The 21,801-nt window shown below is 43.9% G+C and overlaps 2 protein-coding genes across 4 annotated transcripts in view; one reads left to right on the plus strand and one right to left on the minus strand.

The window, feature by feature from the left end:
* Positions 1–12,082, plus strand: part of INSYN2A (inhibitory synaptic factor 2A) — a 38,692-nt gene extending 26,610 nt beyond the window's left edge. For both annotated transcript variants that reach the window (XM_065746468.1, XM_065746467.1), the window contains 2 exons: positions 2,462–2,533; positions 11,501–12,082. In XM_065746468.1, the coding sequence (XP_065602540.1) occupies positions 2,462–2,533; positions 11,501–11,684 (256 nt within the window). In that variant the 3' untranslated portion in view covers positions 11,685–12,082. The remainder of the gene's footprint in view (positions 1–2,461; positions 2,534–11,500) is intronic.
* DOCK1 (dedicator of cytokinesis 1) overlaps positions 1–21,801 on the minus strand; it is a 262,795-nt gene that overhangs the window by 166,567 nt on the left and 74,427 nt on the right. For both annotated transcript variants that reach the window (XM_065746466.1, XM_065746465.1), the window contains exons 26-27: positions 20,351–20,478; positions 17,800–17,895 (exon numbers count right to left, since the gene is read on the minus strand). In XM_065746466.1, the coding sequence (XP_065602538.1) occupies positions 17,800–17,895; positions 20,351–20,478 (224 nt within the window). The remainder of the gene's footprint in view (positions 1–17,799; positions 17,896–20,350; positions 20,479–21,801) is intronic.

The raw sequence follows: 21,801 nt of genomic DNA on the forward strand, positions 1-21,801 counted from the left end.
CTGTGCAATCTGATCTAGCACGTGATCTAGTGGCTGGCAACCCTTCCAACTCAAGCCATTCTTTGACTCTGTGAATCCACTTCAGTAACTCAGGCAGTGACCACGCACATATACCTTTATTACCGAGGGTAACGATTCAGAGACACGTTGCATGATTTTTAATATCGCAGTAGATTTATTTGAGTCTGATCCCATGTTGCTGAAGCATTTCTAAGCTCTGTGCTGAAGGCAGACTGAGAAACTTCTTTATCTACTTGTTACCCAGCCCAGCACGGCGCAGGAACAGCAGAACAGTGCAGAGCAGGAGGTCGTTAGGCTCTGAAGCAGCTAATTACCTGTATATTAAAGGGTACTTTGCAAGCCTACAAAGAGGAATTAAAATGTCCCAACTGACATCTAATGAAAAAAAACTGGCACCCTACGCAGCATGTTTATGTCTTTATCTATAAAGAGGCATTCAGACAACAGAGCTGTATTCCTCTGAAGGCGATTATTAACTACCATTTATGTCCACGGTAAATAAAGGCTTTCAACAGCTTATCTGTAAACTTGAGGTGTTGTGTCCTTGCTAAGAGTTTTTAGTATTTGATCAATAGCTTGAAAAAATAATTGTACAAGCCCAAGTTGAATGCTGCAGTGACAACCTGGATGTCTGCCTCCAAATAATCAAAGCAGAACTGAAAAACAGAAATGAATTCAACCCGGAGAGGACAAAAACGTACGAGCAAATGTAAAGCAGTGCTGCTTTTTCTCCCATAAGGAATGGCACCTCACAGACAGTTCCACTCTGCAGTTTTTTTGCCAGTCTGCCTTTGTAATTGTGGTAGAATTTAGCAGTCCTGGATAAAAAATTATTTCCAAGGGCAAATTATTACTTGGTGCGAAATTTTAAATCCAGCACGTTGCAGTCCTCATAAAATATGAGGGGAAACAGAAACAAAGCCCACCAACAGCTAGACCGGTGAGAAATCTACCTTGCATGCTTCTTTCGAAGGAAAAAAAGAAGTGTCTTACAGAAGCAGCACCATCTGCCCTATTAACTGCTCTCTGCAGTACTGCTGTGCTGAGCAGCTTCATTCCCAGGGGCAGAGTGCTCTGCCAAGACCCTGTCCCACACCCTTTGTAACTCCCAGTGCTCCCAGTGGCCGGAGCCCGGACTCAGCAATGCCACATCCACTCTCTGCCTCCAAGGTCAAGGTTCCTCAAAAACATGTTTTATATAAAATATGCAAGGAACCTGATAAACTTTCTAAACAATATTCAGACCTCTGAAGTAATAAGGGTGACATGGGCAGGGTGGTAGTTTTCCAAGGAAGGATGACAAAGCCACTGTCCTAGTTCCCCCATTAGGGACAGGCACGTACCTTTGTGCCTCGTTTTCCATTTGTGTTCTATGTCACAGAGGTCTGATATTTTGTCACATGAAAATTAAATCAACTTCTTTGCAAATGCTGGATTCTTCATTCTTGCTTCTGTGTCAGGGAAGCACAGACAAGGTCCCTCTGTCCCCACGGAGAGGATGAGGAGTGTGCACACCCCTGTCCTCCAAAGCCAGCGTGGAACCGATGATGTCAGTGAGGTGAACTGTTTGGGGAAGGCAGGTCTCGAGGTTCAGCACAGAATCTGAGCTCAAAAGTGTTCCCTCCAATTAATCCTAACCCGATCCAAAATCTTCACACCTCCCCAGGTGAGGTGTTTCCCTATTTCTTTTAAAAGCAGACGAGGAAAGTCTGTAGGTAGCAGTCTGGATTTTACATAAATTGGAGAAAAATATATACAGAATGATTCTGTAGTTTAAACGCTTGATTCTACAATAAAAGGTACTGCTATATACTGATGCAATTTTCATTTTTACATCACTGCCATGCAAGGACATCTGCGTGGTTATGCAGGTATTTTCTTCTTTGGAATTTCATCTGCTTATTTTAATGACTTTTCTGCCTATGTACAGAAAATCACTTGTATGCCAAAGGTTTATTTTTTTTTTGTCCCTTCCAAACTGACCACATGAGAGAGAAAGTTCCTGTAAATTAAGAGCTCTAGCATGCTTCAGACTGAGCTGTGACAACAGATAGATATGGGCCAGGTGAGAAAAAGAAGTGGCCATTAAATGGCGTTTTCTTCTCACAGAACCATCACTACTACACGTCTTCAGACCCAAAGGACAAAATGGCTAAGTAGATTTTCCCAGTATTAAGCTCCTCAGGATCACCAGTAATGAGGTAAAGCCGTGTGTATTTGGGAAGAGAAGAAAGCCACACAGCAGCAGTGTCACATCTGCAGAACCAGAACTGTGTCCATCTGCAGTGAGGGTTCAGCACTGTGGCACACAGAACCTTTACGTAAAAAGAAGTTCCCTCGGCTAGATTTCTTTGTTGTATCCCATCAATGTGCAAAAAAATAACTGAAATGAATCTTCCTTTCTCCTTCCAACCTTCAATTTGTGTTCTTATCTTTGCAGGCTTTCATATCGGACCGGTCAAGACACAGCTAACTGCGACACGTGCAGGAACAGTGCATGTATCATCTACAGGTAGGTTAGAAACACTCCCCATTTCATACTGAATGAAAGGTAATGATGTATTTGTTAGTGCAATATCAAATGTCAGCCTCGATTCAGTTGCTGGGATTCTGTTGGTGGTGGGTTTTTTTTGTATTGTCTACATGGAAACGGCTCAAGAAACAGAAAATGAATTCACCTTCACTTCATTATTTAAATTCAGAAGATATCTATCTATAATTTTCAGATCTGAGCTAAAGATTATTACAGTCAGTATCACAGAATCACAGAACTGTAGGGGTTGGAAGGGACCTCCAGAGATCACGGAGTCCAACCCCCTGCCAAAGCAGCTCCCAGCCCAGGTTGCACAGCTCGGTGTCCAGTTGGATCCTGAGCATCTCCAGAGAAAGAGATCCACCACCTCTGTGTGCAGCTCCAGTGCTCCATCACTGCACTGGGAAGAAGTTCCCACACACAGTGGTGCAGAACTTCCTGTGCTTCAGTTTGTGGCCATTTCCCCTCGTCCTATCACCACACACTGCTGAGAAGAGTCCGGCCTCATCCCTGTGCCTCCTGCTCCTCAGATATTTATAGATGTGGATCACATCCCCTCTCAGTCTTCTTTTCTCAAGGCTGAATGCGCTCTTCTTAATGCACCCCAGGATCCCATTGTCCTTCTTGGCCACCAAGGCACACTGCTCATGGCCAACCTGTCATCCAGGTCCCTCTCCTCAGAGCTCCTCTCCAGCAGCTCATCCCCAACCTGTACCAGTGCATGCAGTTATTCCTCCCTAGCTGCAAGACTCTACACTTGCTCTTGTTAAATGTCATCCGATTCCTCTCTGCCCAACTCTGCAGCCTGTCCAGGACTCACTGAATGGCAGCACAGCCTTCCAGTGCATCAGCCATTCCTCCTAGGTTTATCTCATCAGCAAACTTGCAGTAGCATTGCTGCAGATCTTAGCTGTGAAGTACTACAAGTCTCAAGCCTCATTTTCACATAGCTACAAATCCTCAGAACTTTCTTTCCAACCACTCAACATAAATTGACATTTATAGCGGTAAGAACTGGACTCGGGAAGCAATTCCGAGAGATTTTATAGCAAACATAACCAGATACAGATCCAATCTAGGCAGTTTAACCAGTGAGATGACATTACTACCCAGGCTTTTACATACTTCCACATCTGTAGTGCAGAACTTTTAACCCATTGGCAAATGCCCAGCACGAACAGCAGCTCTTTACACACAACGACTTGCTGCATGCATACAAACGCACTCATTCTGAAGGAGTACAGTCCTGTTACATGAACACAGGTCTGCTCATTACTGTCAAACCAATAAGCAATTACATACAGCTCAAGGCTGAAATGATTCTACGATTCTGTGAGGGCTGAAAGGGTTTTCAAAGATTGCTTATACCTGCTAGTATTTCCTGATTGTAGCTGCTAGAATTTCTTCTGCACAAGGAAATGCTTGGAGTTCACTCACCAGGAACAGATCAGGTCAAAGGACACATTTCGTTTAGCTCTAAAGCACAGGTTCCCCTCCTCAGGTTTATCTGCTGACAGGCTTCTTTTGCCATGTGTTATGTAAGGAAGGAATAGCAGATAATCAGTGGGCATGACATGAAGCCATCAGGAGCCTGATGATGTGTTTCATACTGACAGCTTAATTGCCCTCCTCCATTACAGAGAGGCTTAAAGAAAAACAACTGCATATTTACATGTGTTCCAGGTAAGATGAAAACAAATGTAACTCAGACTATCACTTCAGCAGGGATTTCTTCTCTTTGTTATACAAAGGGATAAAATGCTCTGAAAATGTATTTCTTTCTGAAATACGTCAGGAAAGTGAAAATTAGGCAATATAGTACAAAAGAAAATTATAATCTAAAGATGGCTACTGACTAAAGATAAAAACTTAAGTGAACGTACTGTTGCTGGCCAGGTATGACAAACATAAGATTTCTCCTTTCCCCTCCACGTTCCTCTGCTAGGTCTCTGATTTAGGGAGATCTGCACCTATCCATGCATTAGCTCCTAGCTGCCTAGCAGTGAGGGAAAAAAGGATGGAAACCTTCAAATCCACCTTTTCTCCTTGCTGACTAACTTGCAAAAAGAAAGATGCTGTCCTGTGCAGGGGAAGGAACCAACTGATTTATTTCTCCTTTACAGCAGTATTTAGAAGCACGTCAATAGCAAAGGCCTACCCTGCCTCCCTGCTTGCTCATCCCCAGCAATTTCTTTCTCAAAACAGAGAAGTTGCAACAGAGCATGCTGCCATCAGAGATGCTCTTTTTGTCTTGTTGACTAAAAACCAAATCCAGTTTGAATTATTATTTTAAGGTCTCGATTTCTAGTCAGCACAATTAAAATTCTGAAACTTCTCAGTTTTTATTTCTTACGCTCACTGCAAACGATGCAGATTGGAAGTGTTTCCCTGCATACACATTACCAGCCAGCTCCTCAGCATTTCCCACCAGAACAGCCACTTGGACTGCAGCTATCCATGCTGGGCATTTGCCTACAGCAGTGTTTCCAGGGAAAGTTTTAGCAAAACTCAGCTCAGCTTTTTGTCAGAGGAGGAGAATACATGCTCCAGGCAAGAAGTCTAAATGCAGAAGACGGTGCAAACAGAGGAACCATGAGAAGACTGAATTACTCTGACAAGATAAGTAGTCAGAAGGGATACAAGAGAAATTCTCTGATAAAACTACCACTAAGACAGATCTCCCTGTACGATCCTCTTCTCCACAAGTCATGCTGCAGTACTGGAACCTCTGAGAGAAATGAAGCCTTTCAGAGAATCACAGAACCATAGGAGTTGGAAGGGCTCTCACACAAAAGAAGTTCTCCCTCATGTCCCCATGGATCGTCCCATGTTCCAGTTCGTAGCTGCTGCCCTTTGTTCAGTTGCTGGGCACAACCAGAAAGAGCCTGGCCCCATCCACTCACCCGCCACTCAATAGATATTGATAAGCAGTCATTAAATTAATCCACCACCTCTGTGTGCAGCTCCAGTGCTCCATCACTGCACTGGGAAGAAGTTCCCACACACACTGGTGCAGAACTTCCTATGCTTCAGTTTGTGGCCGTTTCCCCTCGTCCTATCACCACACACTGCTGAGAAGAGTCCGTCCTCATCCCTTTGCCTCCTGCTCCTCAGATATTTATAGACGTGGGTCAGATTCTCCCTGAGTTTTTTCCCAAGGCTGAACAGCCCCAGCTCTCTCAGCCTCTCCTCATAAGGGAAATGTTCCACACCCTTTATCATCTTTGTAGCCCCCCAATGGACTCTTTCCAGCAGATCCCTGTCTGTTCTGTACCAGGAGCCCAGAACTGGACACAGTGCTCCAGGTGAGGCCTCACCAGGGCAGAGCAGAGGGGGAGGATCCCCTCCCTCGACCTGCTGGCCACGCTTTGCCCTGCTGGCCAATTTCTGCAGTGGAGAACAGACAAACTTAAATCAAGACTACATTAGTGTAGTCCTTGGAAATAAAATTCCTCAAAGCTGCTACTATTCATTCAGCCATTTCTTGCTCCTCTGAAATTTCGTAGTTTCTCAGTATTTAATTTTGTCTTCGGCATTGCGTGGCAAGCTCCAACTATTCAGCTGAAAACATTATGAGGGGATAAGAAATCCAGCACACTCAGTACACCATTACAGGTTAAAATCACGGCTAGGGAGCTAGCACAGCAACCCATGGAAGCCATACTCTTGAAGAGGTTAGATACAGTGATAATTAGGAAAATACGTAGAGATCTGAAAGTGGAAATAAGACAAGTAAACAGAAATCCCTAAGATATCGTCAGTGCAGCAAAATCAGGTAACTAAGTGAGGTTTACTACCAAGCATAATTTCCACCTCCTTTTTATTTCCTACCTGCATTTATGAATTTATGTTCTTTCTCACAGAATTCTTATCTCTAGACTGTAAGATTCTTAGTTAAAAAAAAAAAAAGACTGGATCTTAATGGCTTGCCAACACTGACAATGCTTTGGATCCTGGGCATTTGTGATATTCAGGTTAAAACAGGAAATTTTAAAGAGATTGTTTAAAAGTGTATTAAGCTAATTTTCAAGTTATTAGTGCTTATCTGGATCCCGTTCTTCCAAGATGTAGCATGTACTAATTCCATGTCATCCTATTAATGCAACCACGAGGAGACACAATGATACTCTTTAATTTCTGTTTCACCTAGCCTACTTAAATGCAAAGAGTTAAGCTGCTCCACAAATGCTTGTAGGATTTGGGCCTTATTGCAAGCTGGGTAGTAACAAGGCAAAGAGAGGGAATGCCAACTGAAATGAAGAAGGTTTGGGTTGAATGGAGAGAAAAAGATTTTCCTCTTGAAGGGGAAAGCAGAGCGGCTGCCCGGAGCCTGGGCAAGCTCCATCCTTGGTGCTTTCAAGGGGAGACTGGATAAAGCCCCCAGGCAACACAGTCCTGAAAATGGATTACTCTGATTCTGCAGTCTTACAAATAAGCAACGCATCAGATTGTTAGTATCTAGTATCTTAAAATGATGCATATTAATAACGTGTGACTACGTTAAAAAAGAAAGCCCATCCCAATTTCTGAGCTTGTTGCTAGATACCCTCCCACGTTCCTTATGTTTAAAACCAAGTGGTTATGACTCCTTCAACTGTTTTCAATCCCGTACATAGCAACAAAATTAGAAAAAGCTCACTCTGCTGCCAGCGTGCAAAAAATAAACACGCTCATTAACATATATTCTCAAATCATTAAAAAAAAAAAAAATCACAAAGCCAAAACCAGAAAATCCAGCACATCAATCCCTAATGCACAGTGCTAAGATTCGGAAAATGGGATTAACCTTAAAAACAAAGTCTGAGGGAGCCAGCCACGTTGTGTGCGTGCCTTCAGTGAGATGAGACATCCAAACTGCCCAAGTAGGTGGGGCTGAGAAGGGCTCTGTACTGGATCCTGCATCCTGCAGTGGGCCCTAGGTGCAGACGCAGCCCTAACACCTCTGGAAAGCACTGCATTTAACCCACGTGCACCGTATGTGGCTGAGCAGCTGTTCAGGATACCTGGTATTCCCACACAACGTTCTAACCCCGCACAGAAAGTGCTCTGAGTTTATCCTGCAGAGCTCAGCATTACAGGACCGAGTCCCCCCTGCTTTCAGAATGCACAGATACTGTTTCACAAAGCGAAAGCAGAAGCTGGGGGACACCGAGCCCAAAGCAAAAACAAACACTGCAACCCTGCAGAGGTTCCTGCTGATTACAATTCCGAAATTAACACCATGAAATGAAAATCATTTTCAAGGCAGCTCAGCCTCGCTCGCTGCAAACCAAACTTCCGCAGCGAGGGAACCATGCTTCCTACGGACAGAGCAGCCCCTGACTCACGTTTCTGCTGGGCTTCACTGCACGCACACGCTGTGCAGTAAATAACAGTGGGGCCTAAGAAATGGGAAAGGAAGGCAAAAAAAAAAAAGAGAATGAGATCACACGTTGGGTTCTCTCTGCACCAGTATCAGTCCTGAGCAGAATGCAGGAGTGGAGAAGCAGGGTCCTGAGCTCGGGGCTCAGTCGGGCACACGCTGACGGCATCCACAGCTGCAACTGCAGAGATACTTTTCATCAGCCCTGGACCAGTGCTGGCTCTCTGCAATGGGACTTCAGAGATTTTAATTATAAAGTTCTTGCCTGTGTTTAATAACACAAATTCTCAGAGGTCTGCTGTTTGATTTCCTTTGGCCAAATTTTCATGGGACTGACATATATGCAAACACCGACTCGCACGCAGATGTTGAATTTCTGTTACGCTTTGTGAATACGTAGTGGCTTTCAGGAAAAAAAAAGCAAACACAGAAAACAAGAATTTTTTATCACAGACAAAACATTACAGTGGGTCAGAAAATCAGCCTGCAGTGAGCTGTGCACAGGAAAAAAACTGAGGCACTGAGAAAGGAGAAACTTCGACCCAGTGTTCCAGACTCAGTGACACTGCAGGTACGTGAATCACAGAGCCACAGAATTGAAGGGACCTCCAGAGATCACTGAGTCCAACCCCCTGCCAAAGCAGCTCCCAGCCCAGGGTGCACAGCTCGGTGTCCAGGTGGGTCCTGAACATCTCCAGAGAAGGAGATCCACCACCTCTGTGTGCAGCTCCAGTGCTCCATCACTGCACTGGGAAGAAGTTCCCACACACACTGGTGCAGAACTTCCTATGCTTCAGTTTGTGGCCATTTCCCCTCCTCCTATCACCACACACTGCTGAGAAGAGTCCGGCCTCGTCCCTTTGCCTCCTGCTCCTCAGATATTTATAGACGTGGATCAGATCCCCTCTGAGTCCTCTTTTCTCAAGGCTGAACAGCCCCAGGTGAACGTGTATCGTGCCCCACGTAGACTTGTCAGGCACACAAGTGTGACACCAGAACTGAGAGCAATGTTTAGATTCAGCTCTTGTTTTTGTTGACTTTCTTCATAACCACCAGTCTGACTACTGAAAAATGTATCCTGTCCTCTCAATATGGAAAAGCACTTCTGAAGCCAATGACCCCCATAGTGAATAACACCAGAAGAACATACAGCCCTCAGTAACTCACTTGGTTTTCATGGGGGCACTTGAAGAGATGAAAACAGACAATTTGGAAGTGGAAAGAGCCACATGGCACAGAGAGTATCTCAGGGAAAGGTCATTTTGAGAGGAAACCTACGGATACTTGGGATATAAAAATATCACTAAGCAGAGTGAAACTGTCAGAGCTGTGACAGGTGACGCAAACAAGTTCGTGAATGCAGGACTTGGAAAGATAGGGGAACAGTCTGCAGGGAATATCCAGGAATATCCAGCACTACGTAACAAAAACACACAGAGGTCATACAAATAGGTGACGCTTGCTGAGTTTAATAGCATTCCCTGTGTTTGATAGAAAGTTAAAATCCAAAAGTGAAATCAGCAACAGCTAAGTTGGGAAGAGATGAAAAACTACAGCACAAGGAAGCTTTGGTCTGATTTCTGCAGCAAACAGTACACTTCATCCCAAGTTCACAAGCAGACAAATCATTTGCCTCAAAGAAACGGTTACGTTAGAACACCTACAAAGCTAAATAAATTGATCCTGATAGATAGCAATCAATTCTCCTGCCAAATTTACACCGCTGAAAACGCTGAAATAATGTTTTCTTTCATCCTCTTTCTGCTCCTCAGAAGAAAGATTTTATTTTGATGTAAATTGATGAAAAACAGCCGCCAATGAGCTGCAAGTAGAGCACGATGCAGCAGGGAATTTGGACCAGAGCTAAGAGTGCTGAAGTCTGTCTTCAATAAGAATCGATTCTGAAGGAAGTTACTCTGTTCCAAAGGCTGTGGGGTATTTGTGTTTGTTGGGTTGTTGGTGTTCTCATTCCTCACTCCAATTTGGAGCAGCTCTTCACAGACTTTCCGAGCTGAATATGAGAATAACATCTTGAACTGACCTCTGCCAATGCTGGAATCTTACTTCATCCTGAGGTTCTTCCACCACATTACTGAAAGCATTAATGCAGTGGGGAGTTCACAACTGATTGATATCCCAATCTTCCCACAAAATTCACATTGCAGTTATCCAACCTAGAGCTTTTTGCAAGCTGAACTGGAAATAAGAACACAATCTTCAGTTGATGGTTGCACTGTTCCTTCATTAACAAGGACATTACACTCAGTGCTCTCAGAACGTGCCTTTGTAGTAACAGAACATCCAACACTGCGACCTGCTGCGAAACAGCACTTGTGGATGCTGCTCTCATGGGTGTATGTTCAAAATAAATGTTCTTTCAATCTTAACACATCATGCAGGGATGAAAGAAATGATAGTATTTGTTCTAAAACGCCATCTATTTCACTGCTTCCTAAATTTCCCCTCCGACACATCCAAGATAGGATGGAAAGAGTCACTGTAGAGCTCAGCCAGAGGTTGACATACCAAATGCAACTGAAACCATGACATCTCACGAAAGTAAGTAGCCTAGATTTGGGTTTTAAGTATCAGCCAGAATTAATGTTTTACCGAAGTTCATACCATGTTTTGTTTTGTTAGCTAAACTTGAATCTCTAGCTCTCTCTATTGAAATAAGAGTTGTAATTTCATCTTTATTACATTTCTTAATTGCTAGCAGGATTTTGTAGTTGAGAGTACTCAGAATTCAGAACGTGTAGATCTTTTTTGAATCCAAACTTTGGATTAAATGAGTATTCCCCTTATTTCTTTTTTAATAGCGAATCAAAGAAAACACGTACACAGTAGCTACTACTGAAATGGGTTTTTTCCATTTTACCTATGGATCTAACCAGCTAAATAAATGGATATACATCCATAGGTGTTTCTGTCTCAGCACTCACTCACAGCAGATGCTGAGTAGGTTTTATGCCACTATCCTTCCTACAGGGCTATCAGCGTGTCGAGGTTTGCAGTGTACAGGACAATTAAGTTCTGAATGTATCAGTGCTTTCATGGAGCGGTACGTAACTACAACAAACTCGTAGTTAAGAGTTAATTTGGTGAAATTAACTCATGGTAAAACTTGAAAGAAACAGCTATGGTCAACAAAATGCCAGGATGGCCTTTTTGCCAATGACTTTTCTTAAAAGGAATTTCTCCCCATCTATGGAGGAGCAGCATGAGCAGGAGGCATGCAGCAGGGAGAGTGGGGCCTGGGAGCCTCCAACAGAGCCCTCCTGCACAGAGAAGGCTGAGAACAAGAAGAACCACCCCTCCCTCATCACACAGCCATCATCCTCATTGCTCTCCTCCACTGGATGAAGTCATCAGAATCCTGTTTCACCAGGTCTTCCCATGTCTCATCTTTCTTCCTTAAGTTTCACGTTTTAAGAACTGCAGCAGCAAATGAAGTACTGATTTTGTATTTGATTTTAATAACTTAAGCCTTTCCGTAGTGTTGTCAGATGTTGCCTTAATTGAAATAGTACTACTACTATTACATCATAATGCAGTAGCTGAGTGCCTTTTCTTTTCATTTTTAGTGTGGAATTGGATTTTAAGCAGCAAGAAGATAAACTACAGCCAGTTTTGAGAAAACTTCATCCTATTGAGGAAACTCAGGTTGCACCTTTGCCTTATTCTCAGGAGAGCTACTCCTCGACTCCCAAGCAAAAATCCAAAACTGAATCAAAAAAGCACGGAAGATGGAAACTCTGGTTCCTTTAACAAAGTCCTGTGGAGTTCAAGGCCTTCTCCGAAATATATTTGGAGTTCTGTCAATCATCTGCAAGGGATCTCGGTTCCGTGTTCCCGGCCCGTGTTGCTCTGACTACTCTGGCAGCATTCAGTTCTCACCATATGTACCAAAAAGGCCTTTGTTCCTACAAACTCACGATCAGAAGCAAAGGGTTACGTGACATCTCGTCAGCTTTTATTTGCGGTTCACCAATGTGGGATGTAAAACCTGAATTGAAGTTTATTCAAGGATGGAAAGGAAAACTATTCCCTCCCCCCTCCCTTAGATCTGAGAGCATCACATTCTAACCTGTTCAATTGTAGGCTGTCATCCTGTACACAGCTAAATATCACTCTTGCTTTAAAGCCTTTTGGGGGTTTGGTTTATTGTCTTTAACTAATAAGGGGGGGAAAAAAAGCAAGCAAGCCTTATGTTTGCAGTCTTCAGTTTTACAGATCCATGTTGATCGGGGAGTGCAGTTTTCAGCACATATAACCTGGACAAAGCACAATTTTTCATGTGGTCCAAGACCATGAATACTCTCTGAGATGTGACTATATGTATATTTGCCTTCACGTGTTGTAGACTTCAGCCAAGCTATCACATTTTGACAGTGCACCATCAGTTCTAATTTAGCTGTGTCCTCACCACCAGGCAAACGAGGCTGCTGCCCATCACCAGCAGGTGGGCAGTGAGAAATGTCCCAGGCCACGACAAGCCTTAACCACACCAAGCTGACAGGGTCAAGGCTACAGGACAATAAACTGTCCTAAATCTCACTTTTAATCTCGGCTGCCCAAAAAGCTCTAAATGCCACATTCTGGCACAGGAGAAAAAAAAAAAAAGACAACAGACCATAAAAACACAAAACTAACAATAAAAAGTTCTCTGGATTGCTGGCACTTGCCATGATTTACTATCTTTTTCTAAGGCACTCTTTGGAAAACCTCTACGTTATTGCAGAAGGCGCCATAAATTTTATAGCACGCATTATGCTTTGAAACCTGTCTGGAAGGAGCAGCAATTTTAGAAGCTGTTCATTTACCAAGCTTCCCCAGATGGGTTTCCCAACCAACGCATTACAATTTATACCCATATCTGTTCATTTCACCAACTGACCAGCACTGTCCAAGGGAGGAGATGGTTGATTATTTTTCCTTTTTATTTTGCTCTGAATTACAAACTCAAACCTCTTCCTTTAAGTCTTTGTTACTGTCATTAAGCTCATATCTAGGACGACCACACCTCACCCTGGAAGTGGCCGGGCACTGGGAATTACGTTGCATTGGGTAACGTTTAAGAAGTCATACAGAGTTATGACACAGTCTGGTTTACTGAGATCTGGTTTTGAAATGTCACACCCTGCAGCATCACTGAGATAAGAATTCTTCAGTCTTTAGGTGGTAGAAATACCACCACTATCAGATGAGTTTGCACATATGACCAGACTTGAAATGCTTCCATTGGCAACATCCAACCCATAACTACGAGAAAACGCGAGGAGAAATGCATGCTGCATGCTAGGGAGGAAAGTAGGGAAAGGAAGTTAGAATAGGGACATGCAGGAGGTGTCGGTGCCCACCTCAAAATGAATTTCAGCGTGCTTTAATACGAAAGTCACCTTGTGGGAAACTTCAAGAGGGCTACGAGTTCTTGTACATACATAAACAATACCCCGAAATACTCTGTGAAAGCCAAAGGATCAGACGAGGTGACCGGACCCTGTGTACCGGGAAGGAAGTGCAATTGTTTCACCAGGAAGAAGTGTGGTGCGTGTATTTCATACCGCTTTGAATTAAAGATACACAACTGTTGACGAGGCAGCCCTAGAAACCCACCCCATTACTTCCGAGCAAGAAAATCTTTTTTTCCTAAAAAGAAATACCAAACATGGGTGTAAGGAGGAGACACAACGATAATCAGTTTCAGGATAGCGGCCATCTCCTCCTCACAATATAACATCTCCTCACAGATTTCTATATGCTATCGTGCCATTTAATTAAGGAAATTAAATCAAGCAGCTCTCAGTGGCAGCCAACTCCAAATGGTTCGTGTCACCTCATCAGCCACTCTCCCCATCAATCTGTTGTAAACGTGCAGGGACTGACACGGAGCTCAGCCGCTGTGTGTGCGGTTACCGGGTCGCCCGCGGGGTGCAGGGTCTGTGTGCATGTGACACCACAGGAGGAGATCTCAGCGGTGGACGTGAGAGCTCAAAGGGAACGTTCTCACGTCGCGTTCTGGACGCGTTCAGGCTATTTTCTTAAAAAAGAGTTGCAGATTTTTAATTTTTTACGTTTTTTTAACAAAGGAAAAGCGAACATACATCTAGTCTTGCTTAAAGTTACATAAACCGTGTTCTGTCGTACCATGCGATGTAATTTGTAATAAAAATGGATTTTTTTTTTTTTGCAAGTGTGTAAAAAGCATCACATTGTATTGCATTTGCAAGCACTCGGGCTCAGCCTAGGTACCAGGAGGATCCTCATCCCTCAGAGCTCTCGTTAAACACGACGCTCTTTGTGCCCTCCTGTACAGCCCGGGTGTGAGGTGAGAGAGGAGAAAAATACACCTTCCCCTTTCAGTGTGGCACATGCCATAGCTTTTCCAGGTTCACCAACAGCCTCCACACACTGATTTGCTATATGCCCTTCCCTCATACCATGCTGAAAATAATTTTTAGTCGATGAATACTGCGGTGACTTGATATTACTTGCTATTTTCCAAGTCCGTATTAATTCCCATTAAGCGACAGTTCTACTCTTTGTTTTCTAACTGCTAGGCAACACTAGTCATGTACGTATCACTTGTTTTCTTAAAGGAGGAAAAAAAAAATCACTGTAAAAAATAGTTTAAAAATCAGGATAAGCTGAAGAAAAATTCATGATTAAAACTGAGAAATCCTACCCTCGGTACCAAGTGTTTGCTTTTTCTTACTTCAGATGCAAAACTGTCTGTGCTGCTCATTTCACTCAGCGTTTTAATGGTGATCACCTATTCAAAAATCAGATGGATTTGCTTCTCAGGAACACTTCCAGCCCCAAACCACTGTTAGACTGTCCCATTCCTTCAGCATCTCTGTACCACACACACCACGTACTGCTCAGAACACTCTTGTGACCATCAGTAACTCAAATTTCACTTCTGGAAAGGCATCCCTGTCTTGGAAAGACCACAGACAGCATCCACCACTGTCTTTCCTCTGTTATTTCACTCTTTCCTCCTCACATCAGTGCTGTGCTCTGCTGTTTTACACTTTTCATTCCCATGCAGTCCCACTTCCTCCCTTTGCCCGGTGTCATTTCCACCCTGCAGAGATTCTCTCTCACCTCACTACCTGAGCAGCACCTCTGAACTTTCCATTAACATCAAATGGCTCGAGTCTTTCACATCCAAACCTCTACTTCCTGATAACTTTTACAGCTCTTCAGTTTTCGGTTTCTCAGCATTCTTTTCCAAAACAAGGCAGGAAAAAGCTACACGGGAAAGACTCCACTCGCTGCTGGAGCCACAAAGCCCCATCATGCACACTGCTCCTGTGTCACAACGACCGTACATTTACACAGACCTGAAGTGTCTTTCAAAGCACTGTCCAGACAGAGATCCACAAACCCCGTCCGGATGACCTTTCTGAAGTGAGAGAGTTTGGCTTCGTAAGTTCTTCTGAGCTCTGGAAGCAACCAGCACTCCGAGCCACTGACCACACTGAAGCTGAGAGCAGTCGTGATTCATTCTGAACCCACTGTGGTCAGCAGTGATTTATTGGAGGCTGTAAACTCACATGGAGCATTTGTTGGAGAGGCAAGAGAGGAGATTATTTAAAGTCACGCTCACTGAAAGAGCCGAGGACACACGCTCAATTTCCTTTCTCGAGGAAACATGTTTTGCAGGAAGGAAAGCTTCACGACCGTGCTGCAGTTCCCAGCACCCTGCAAGGCAGGGTGAGCTCTGCACGCAACCAACTGTGCTACCACCCATGGCTCAGATTGCACTGCACTGCTCACCAAAGCCAGAGATTAGCAGAGAGCGGGTCAGGAACGGTGTCGGAAGGGACTAGAGAGTGTACAGGAGGCAAAATTCTGCTACCCTCATAGCTGGGTCACGTACAAGGCCAAAAGTACCTTTTCTGACTCGTAACTGACTGTATTTTCGATGAGAATTGTTAGAAGTTGTCTCTACAGGTCTCACCTTTACTGAGAAAAACTTACCCAGCAGCTCTGCTTCGGTTAGCAAACGGATCGAGCAGAATCACCCAAGTGAGACTTCCAGGGGAAAAAAAAAACAACATCCTCAGAAATAACAAGCACTGAAATGGAGTGCTGACTTTTCTCATCTTGAAATCTATTGGATGTGGCAAGTGGGGAACAAATGCTGATTTCCAAGTCCATAAATTCACTGCTTTCGCTGCAATGACCTGTGCAAGCGGCCAGAAGCATGAGAACCTTTAAAAGGTTTGAACCCTGCCCCCCATGTTCACACTGAGATGTGGCAAAAGTTAAAATCCTCTCTCATTTCCTGGACCGAGGAGGAACGTTGGTAAATCCTACAGAGAAACAGATTTCACCACGTTTCCACTTGGGTCCTTGCAGTGCTGTATGTGCACACTCAGAGCACCGTTGCCACATCCCTGCCTGCTGCAAAGGACAGGGAAGGAAAGTCGAGCACAACTGCACCCCTTCCCATCTTTCCCCATTCTCCAAAGAAAACCAACCTGGCAACAGCCATATCAGTATCAGACATACTAAACCCTATCTGAATGCTAGAATGGAGGGAAAGCTATTGTGATTATGTAGTCTGTAATAGGCTCTAATTACACGTCCTCCTGAAACAGAAAATTCAGTGTCCTGCACTCCTGTCACACCATCACATCCTGCAACCTGAAGCTTTCTGCTCACTAACAGAAGACATCATACACAGCACAACAAACCCCACAAGCACTGGCACCCAACAAATAATGTAAATGGGAACAACATCCAAAAGCAGATGCCTTCAGTAGAGATCACATAGATCAGGTAACCCATGAGCCACAGCAATTTACAACAAAGTTTTATAGAAAAGGTGGTGATCCCATTTGCTACAGCTGATCAAAGCAGGACCCAAACAGACACGTGGTTCACTTCCAGCTCTTCAGTTGAAGAGGACAACATTGCTATTTCTTCAAGGTGAAAACACACCAACTGCAGAATGCCATATTTACATAAGAAGCAAACTGCATATGCACGTTGCCCTGATTTTACTACTTATGAGAAAGTTATTATTTCAATTGTGCCTCTGTGGTATCATTTATCTTTAAACTCCTTCCGTCTCCTCATCCTGTAGGAGCAATTCTCCAACACAAATTGTGGTAGTGATAAAAGAAAAGGTATAATTTCAACCTGATTCTAACCCAGGAGGGCTCAGGTTACGCTTGCTAATTATTGGTTGCATTTAACTCTGCCTCCTTAGTTGACACCAGAAAAAATGACGACCCATTGTCATTTTTTTATGACAAAAAAACTGCTATTGCAAATTGAAGTGATAGAAATGGAAGATGGGAGAAAAAAGTTTAGAGGAGGAGGCATAAAAGAACTAAACTTGCAGTATGCTTGCAGATCCAAGCATCACTACGTACCAAGTAAATGAGACAGCAGTAGGTAATAAGATGCAGAGAGGGAAGAGCACTTTGTAATAAAAAGTAAAACATCACCGTGTGCAATTACACAGAGAAATAAACCAGGAAAAGAAAAAGGAGATCAGAAAAACATGCTGCTGGACTCCGACTGGACTAGCAGATAAGCGCCGCTTTTGTTAAAGAACAGATCACGACTTCAAGTGGACTGAATGGCAGCAACAAATCAATGTAATGTACCAAATCAAACCAGCTCGAATGCAGAACTCGAGGTCAGCCACTCAGACAGATGGAAAACCCAGCCCAGTGTGAGCAGAACCCATCCTTCTCCACTTCCATAAGCTACAGACGAGCTACAGGCCAACGCTGTACTGCTCACTGAAGGCACACGGTCACAGAAGGTTTGGATTGCTTTGGATCACTTGAGATTCCAATCCTATTACAATCACGTTCAGAAAGATGCGACCAAGGTATTTAAGTTTACATTGGGCACTTACGATGAGCTCCGAATCGCGTCCCATGGAAATGACTGTTCTGTTTACTGTCCTCAGAAGCTTCTCCATGATTATCTGGACATGTCGTTGTGTTGGCCCCTAAGGAAAAGGAATGAATTAGTTCTAACTAGATACACCAATACAAACGCAAACAGCTGAGTTAAAACGACCTCTCTTGTGAAAGACAGATAAAACAGTACGTACTTCTACTGATCAAGAGCAGAAAATTGCTCTCTGCTTGTTTATGTGTTTAAAAAAAAAGACCATGTCAATTCTTAACATATTTTACTAACAAATTTATTGATGGTTTTCTAAATGGAAAGCGAGTCTCTGGAATGACTGCAACATTTGGTTACCTCATTTTATTCTCAGTCATTTTTCCCAACATTGCCAAGTCTGAGGGGCTATAATGCAACAGCTCCACAAAAAGGAACTACCAAAACCAAAGCGTACCTTCATTCATACAATAACCTACATCTGATCATTTAACCATGCTTTAATTACCAAAGGCAGACTTGCATATATGAAGAAAGCATTTGCATGTTCAAAGAGCAATCCATCATCTGTACATACACACACAACTACCACTCCAACAGAATTCTTCTTCCCACTGCTGACAGATACGTCTTCAAGATCAAGCTTACAATTCTGCTCTACCCTTCAGCTCTCCCTGCTCTCTCCCAGGTGTGTTCTCAAAGATCCTCTTCTCCTCACACCCTGCACTTGTGCTGCTGCTGTCTATTTCCCATTTTTCTTTGTGCCCCTCCTCGCTTGTAGTTTGCTTCCTTTCCCTGCTCCCTTCTCCACCAGTAAGCATGTTCTGCAGCCCTTTCCTTGCCAGCAGCCATGTGGGGCAGCCCTGGGTTCAGCTCCAGAGATGGGAGGGCTGCAGGTTGCCTGCTCCCACAGGAAGAAAGGCAGACAACACGGACTGACAGGAAGCAGCCAGGCTGTCAAAAACAAATCCCCTTTTGAAAATAACCTACACTCTGAAGCACTCACGTAGTAGTACTCAAGAAAAGAAATAAAATCAGCTCCCATTTCTTTTTGGTTTTGCTTCCCCCAAAAACAGCCAAACAAAGATGCAAGGCACTATGTGAGCAGGTGACCCCAGAGGTCCTCTCCAGCTGAAGGAGTGGATGTTTCCACACAGGATTGAAGGTTCATGCAGCAACCACAGCATCTTAAAGACAGCATCAAATGATTACAGCTCTCCAGCAATGGAGCAATATTTGCATATTCGTGCAAAGTCAGGAAAAGACAGAAAGACTGTTATGTAAACTGCACATCTGCACGCCTGCCCAGAGCACTCACAGGTTCGCAGGTGCAGCTGCCTGGCATTTCTATTCTGAACAGTTAAGACTACTACTCATGCAGAAGCAGTCACCTACCCATACAGTAACAGAACTGTAGGGGTTGGAAGGGACCTCCAGAGATCACTGAGTCCAACCCCCTGCCAAAGCAGCTCCCAGCCCAGGTTGCACAGCTCAGTGTCCAGGTGGGCCTTGAATGCCTCCAGAGCAGATCCACCACCCCTGTGTGCAGCTCCAGTGCTCCATCACTGCACTGGGAAGAAGTTCCCACACACATTGGTGCAGAACTTCCTATGCTTCAGTTTGTGGCCATTTCCCCTCGTCCTATCACCACACACTGCTGAGAAGAGTCCGGCCTCATCTCTTTGCCTCCCGCTCCTCAGATATTTATAGATGTGGATCACATCCCCTCTGAGTCTTCTTTTCTCAAGGCTGAACAGCCCCAGCTCTCTTAGCCTTTCCTCATAAGGGAAATGTTCTCTGCCCTTTATCATCTTTGTAGCCCCCCAATGGACTCTTTCCAGCAGATCCCTGTCTGTTTTGTACCAGGAGCCCAGAACTGGATGCAGTGCTCCAGGTGAGGCCTCACCAGGGCAGAGCAGAGGGGGAAGATCACCCTCCTTCGACCTGCTGGCCACGCTCCTGAGGTAGAAGGGATTCCTGCTGGCCATGAATATCCTGAGCTGCAAGGGATGCCTAAGGATCACTGAGTAGTAATCCAGGTTATTTCTTACCAAGATGAACAATTCTACTATGTAACTTTAAATAGCACTTTAAGAAGTCAGGCAAGTTTGCTAAATTCCTAAAACTACATGCTCACACATATATATATATATATATATATATATATGCACCTTCAGAGCCACCTTCAGTATCATTCAAACATGTGTTCCCTGAAGTGCTTGGGTAAGTGGGGATTTCAAGTACTTTCAACCAGGCATAGGCTGAACACTGTGTAAGAGAGGTTTACCTCTCAAGCATACGTATCCTGCTCACTAACCAGCACCTGTAAAGGTGTCCTTAGACTGCAGTGGTGATTGGAGTTGCCACAGAAACAATATGGAACATCCCCAGATGTCAGAGAAAACATCCTTGTCACTGTATACCTAAAAAGAAGTCCTAGAAGAGATTGGTGAGGGGACAGGAAAGAATCTAAATCATCAGGAGTTACCTGCTGAATCACTTCTGCTAAGATTCATTTCTTTTAAATGCTAAACTTCACAGAAACATGAGATACTAACCACATCTTTCTTGTAGAGCACTTCCAGGATGTTACTCAGCAACTGGCAACAAGCCTCCAAATCTTCTTGTCTTTCCAAGTGATACTTGAGCTGATCCGTCATTGTTGGCAGCAAGATTTCCCTGCAGTCTGCACACAAGACATATGATTACATACACAGCAGTAAACATGTGCACAGCTTTTTCTTTCAGCTGCATTTTAATGTAGACCATAAAAACCCAGGGAAAAAAAAAAATAAGGCACTGGAAGTTAATCTGAGAAGGCTCAGACAAACTCTGCCTCCCTATTTCTGCCCCAGCTGAGCAAAGTGCTTGAACCACCTCGCAGCCCTTAACCACCCATGCTTGAAAACAACAGTTACCCCCTTACAAAACACCACACAACATTTCACACGCGTAATGAAAGTACAACCCTCTAATTGCTCTAATGTACATGGAGAGAACACCAGGACATTGCATTTCCTCACTAGAGCACACTCTTTCCTTAAAGAGAGAGTGCACAGCCAGAGATCTGCCTTCTGTGTGGTTGTACCAAGCACGTATCCTTCGTGCTCAAAGGAGTGAAGTTAAAACCCTTTCATCCCCCTCCACCCCCAGCCCAGTACTTCCACACCCAAAGGAGGAGAACCTGGAGCAACTACCATGAGTCCACCCCTCCCGAGATACCCTGCAGGAAGGCCTGAATTCTGCTCTCACAAACTGCACAACGGGGAAAAATAAGAGTCAGCAGTATAAAGAAATAATCACGAGAAACACGCTACAATACAGCATAGAGAGCACTTCATCTCGAGAAGATGCCAGAGAGGAACTAAAGCAGCAACAACTTTATCCTGCCTTGTAGGCTCACGGGATGAGAACGAATGGAGTACACCCAGCACAACCAGCTTCAGCAGTTCAAGAGAAACATTCTTCAGTCTCAAGTGGTTGCCACACGTGGACGTTCACTAGGGATGCACAAGTGGGCCCTCATTCAAAGGAAGTACACTTTTAGGAGTTAGAAAAAATACCACACCAAAGAAACTATTTAATTACTTCTCGGTCGTTTAACCACCAGCTTCCTAGCTCAAAAAAGAGCAAAACCACGGTGCATGAGTTGATTTTTTCCCTCTAGGAACAGGCACTAAAGCCTGCAAGGTATTTACACAGAGAAATCCATCCAGCCATAGCATCACATCCTCTCACATTCATCTCCATTATGACTTACCCATTAAGGAGAAGAAAACTGGATTACAAGAGAAACAAATCTAATTTCGGAGAAACATCATCATCATCAGTTCCCATTATATTTACAGCTATATTATTCATAAATCTGTATCGATATTGAAAGCAAGGGGGTGGTAACCCCTGTGGCTAAACAGCACTGACCCAAACAGCACTGAAAACTGAGATAAATCTTTAAGATCCAACCTTATTCCAGTGGTTAAAGGCACAAAAGCATAACAAACGGCATTGA

The sequence above is a fragment of the Cyrtonyx montezumae genome, unplaced genomic scaffold, assembly GCF_038088225.1.
Source record: "Cyrtonyx montezumae isolate F1298 unplaced genomic scaffold, pur_monq_1.0 scaffold_4, whole genome shotgun sequence".
Lineage (NCBI taxonomy): Eukaryota > Metazoa > Chordata > Aves > Galliformes > Odontophoridae > Cyrtonyx > Cyrtonyx montezumae.